Genomic DNA, 3,855 nt, shown 5'->3' with positions numbered 1-3,855 from the left:
AATATGGAGTGCTTACTAATTATCTAATTTACTTTTGGCATACCATGCAAATTCTAGCATATTATCCTAAATAACTGAATCTAAAATTACAAATTTGAAATAGAATATACAAAGAAAAAATGTATAAGGAGAGTGACATCAGTAAGATGAAAATAAAAGTGCTCTATTTTCATATCCCCTTATAGCAAAAAAAGTCAGCCATCCCTGACCAAAAATGACTTTATGAGAGAACCAGGCATTATGGTTCACACCTGTAATGACAGCTACATGGTACATTACTGTTGGAGAGAAATGCTTCAGGCCAGGATTTTGAGACCAGCCTCGGTTATGTAGCAAGAGGCCATCTCCAACATAAGTGCCTCTAAGAGAGATTTGAGATCCAGGGATGCAGCTGTGAAACGCTGTTAAAGTTTAAGTTTGAGAAGTGTTCTATTCAGAAGGCAGGCCCTCATTCAGGTGGGAAATTACAGGACCCCTGTTCTTGGCTACAGACCAGGATAGGGTTCACCCAACTTGGTCCCACTGAGAATTCTGAACTTACTCTGTAACAACTACAAACTCCTCCCAAGCCACAGTCTGGGAGAGGTCCTGCTATTCCAGAGACCTGGAGGAAGGCATCTATTTACAGCCATGTGGGCGGGCCGGCAGACCTTGGCCTTTACCATGGTCCCTGAAACAGTTCACTGACTCAGTTTCAGTTACATGAGCCACAGTTTATGGTCAGTTCTGCCTATATAGAAACCCACACAGTTACCTGAGGAAATGCTCTCTGGTACTCACTGAAAGCCACACTCATCCACATCCTGATTTAAGGCCCAGCATATGCAGACCTGACTGCAAAAACATGCCCTAGTGTCTGCCCTACAGAGCAAAGTCCTGAAGGATATGCAGTCTGTCCAAAAATAAAATGGGAATTACAACTACCCAAGCCCCTGTAACAAGTCAACTGAAGGTAAACCCTAGTGCAGACCCAGCAGCCTTGTGACCAAGCTACAACCCCTCTTCACTACAAATTCAGAGAGCATCTCATCACCCTAATGGCCCAATAAAAGAAAATCTTTACAATCTAAAATTAGTTTATGAAAACTTGAAGAGGTGTCTGCAACATCAAATTCAAACACCAATACAAAACTATATTGTGCCCATTTTCAATGCTTCTATTTTAATGTAGCACTGAAAGTATGGGCAGAAGAATTAGTCAAAGAAATAAATAAATCCATTGAAATTAAAAAATAAGTAAAATGCTGCTATTTGTAGATCATACAATCTTATATTTAAAAAACCATAAACAGTACATTAAAACCTCTCTAAACTAATAAATACACTCAGTAAATTAGCAAAATATAAAATTAACATACAAGTATATCTATGGTTTCACACACTTAAACTATCTGATAAAATAGAGGAAGAAAAAAATTTTATTGACTATACCTTAAATAATAAATTTCTGAGGAAAATATTAACCAAGGAGGTAAAAAATTCTTTACAATAAACAAGGAAAAATTAGAAAAGATACAAATAAATTTTAAAATATTTTGTCTATGAACTGAAAAAAATGAGTATTACTGAAGTGCCATATTATCCAAAGTAATCTATAGATTCCATAAACTTCCTATTAAAATTGCAGTGGTACTATTTTCACAATAATGGAAAATACAATTCAAAAATTTACATGAAACTAAAATAAACTTTGAATAGCCAAAGCAATCATGAGGAAAAATAACAAAGCGGAAGGACGTCATACTTATAATTTCAAACTATATATTTCAAGACTAGATAGTAATAAAAACAGAATGGATTGTGCAGGAAAATGAACAAAAAAAAATTCAACAGAAACTATTATTCTCAGACATTTCAGATCTGATGCAAAAAGAGAACTTTGAGAGTAATTTTAGTTTCTCAAAATCATGCAGACATTTGTGCGTCCCAAAAATTATGGAAAAGCAGCCAGATTGTGCAGTCTGTTATATGTCATGAAAAGGACTTTGGCTCTCACTGTGAACTTGAAGGAAGCTCACTGAAAGAAAAGGAAAATCCTTAGAGAATTTAAAAGCATAAGGCAGAAGATGCCCCTTTGTAAGCAAAATTAAAAAAGAAAAACCAACCAAACAAACAAAAAAACAGCTGCCCAAGAACGATTTCCTTTGGGACACAGCTCCCCAAATCACACTTTAAGGACTGGCTTTCTCTTTGACCTTGGGACCCCTTATCTGTGTCATCTGTTGTATTCATTTTCACTCACACCTACCTGAGGGTTTGGCAATCATCTCATTTCTCTTCATAGTCAAAGGTTTTTTTCCTTGCTCCAGACAGGTGATCAGGTCTGGCTTAGAAACAGTAATACCTGTTTTATTAAAAATAAATAACATAAATCTTGCTTATATTCTCCAACTACAAGCTATTAATGTGCTCAGCACGGAGGATGTGATAAAATAGTCTAGTAAATTAATACAAAAATACTAAGTTGTAACAAATTTCTAAATAATTAGAAAATACTTTCAATTTGTAGGTTTCTTAATTTTACTACCAGGTACTACTGAATCAAAAATTGGGGGTGGCAATGAGATTTTCAGGTGGGACAACAATATTTTATGCCACTAAATTTCTGGAATTACCACTAATTTAGAGTGAAAAATACAGCTCAACTCAGGAATATGGAAAGTTTGGATTAAGATAAAACATGTTGAAGAAATTCTTTTCTAAATGAACAAATTCTGGAAAATGGGGATCTGAAACTCTTTTATGCAAAGAATAAATTACTAAAAAAATTCCACAAAAAAATAAATAAAATCTTTAGGGTATATTATTATGTACTCAAGTTATCCTCACCAAGGAAGATCAGGTTTCTGTAGTTCTCTAACATCACATCCCTATATAAATTCCGCTGTTCAGTGTCCAGGCAATGCCACTCCTCCAGAGAGAATTCTATGGCCACATCTCTAAATTGCAATGGTCCCTGAAAAACACACGCACACACACACACACACACACACACATATACACACATTTTTACCAAGTGGCCATGGGTGGAATTTTTAATTTGATAATTAAGGTGAAATGAGAGAGTAAAGAGAACTGGTTCTGACTCATAGGGCTGACTAAAATTATCCAATAAAATGATTTCAAAACAGAAATGTTCTCTAATATATTCTCTAACTCTGAGAAGAAAGAGCAGCATAAGATCCACAACATCAATTCATGTATTTTTCCAGATAATAAAGTATAAAATTAAGGGCAAGAACACGAACATGTAAATTTTTGAGTGCTATAGTTACATTATACAGAATGAGTTGTGAATATTTTTCAGATGGAAAAGACATGTTGAGTTAGAAGGCATCTCTAAAGTTTTAATAAGTACAATAAGCTGAAGACATCATTATGCAGGTTTTTTCTCCCCCCCAGAAGATCTGGAATAAAGTCTGATTTATTTATTTATTTATTTATTCAGAGATGGAGTTTTGCTCTTGTTGCCCAAGCTGGAGTGAAATGGTGCCATCTCAGCTCACCACCACCTCCGCCTCCCGGGTTTAAGCAATTCTCCTGCCTCTGCCTCCTGAGTAGCTGGGATTACAGGCATGCTTCACCACACCCGGTAATTTTTTTTGTAGTTTTAGTAGAGATGGTGTTTCTTTACGTTGGTCAGGCTGGTCTTGAACTCCCTACCACAGGTGATCTGCCCACTTTGGCCTCCTAAAGTGTTGGGATTACAGGTGGAGACACCACGCCTGGCCAATTTTGTGAATTTCTAACAGGCTCACCAGTAATGCCAATGTCTTTGGCCCAAGAAGGATATTTTGTCAAACATTTAGTAAGTGGAAGAGCCTGTGTTTTTCCTACTTTTTCTAGCCTGTAAAC

The 3,855-nt window shown here is 36.0% G+C and overlaps 1 protein-coding gene across 1 annotated transcript; it reads right to left on the bottom strand.

The window, feature by feature from the left end:
• Nucleotides 1-1,147: 1,147 nt before the first annotated feature.
• On the bottom strand, nt 1,148-3,137 carry LOC116465436 (zinc finger protein 506-like). The gene is made up of 3 exons (XM_032148506.2): nt 2,830-3,137; nt 2,249-2,344; nt 1,148-2,017 (listed from the first exon to the last, which is right to left on the bottom strand). Exons 1-3 carry the CDS (start codon nt 3,005-3,007, stop codon nt 1,965-1,967), a joined length of 327 nt encoding a protein of 108 aa, XP_032004397.1. The 5' UTR covers nt 3,008-3,137; the 3' UTR covers nt 1,148-1,964.
• Nucleotides 3,138-3,855: the final 718 nt, after the last annotated feature.

This window comes from Hylobates moloch, unplaced genomic scaffold, assembly GCF_009828535.3.
Source record: "Hylobates moloch isolate HMO894 unplaced genomic scaffold, HMol_V3 SCAFFOLD_5155, whole genome shotgun sequence".
Classification (NCBI taxonomy): domain Eukaryota; kingdom Metazoa; phylum Chordata; class Mammalia; order Primates; family Hylobatidae; genus Hylobates; species Hylobates moloch.
This window is presented reverse-complemented; position numbering and strand designations above follow the sequence as displayed.

Coding starts and splice junctions, on each gene's coding strand:
- LOC116465436 (XM_032148506.2), bottom strand. CDS start 3,007: ATGTGTGTATATGTGTGTGTGTGTGTGTGTGTGTGTGCGTGTGTTTTT. Junction 2,345..2,829: donor CAGAAACCTGATCTTCCTTG/GTGAGGATAACT, acceptor TTAATAAAACAG/GTATTACTGTTTCTAAGCCA. Junction 2,018..2,248: donor GATGATTGCCAAACCCTCAG/GTAGGTGTGAGT, acceptor CTTTTCTTTCAG/TGAGCTTCCTTCAAGTTCAC.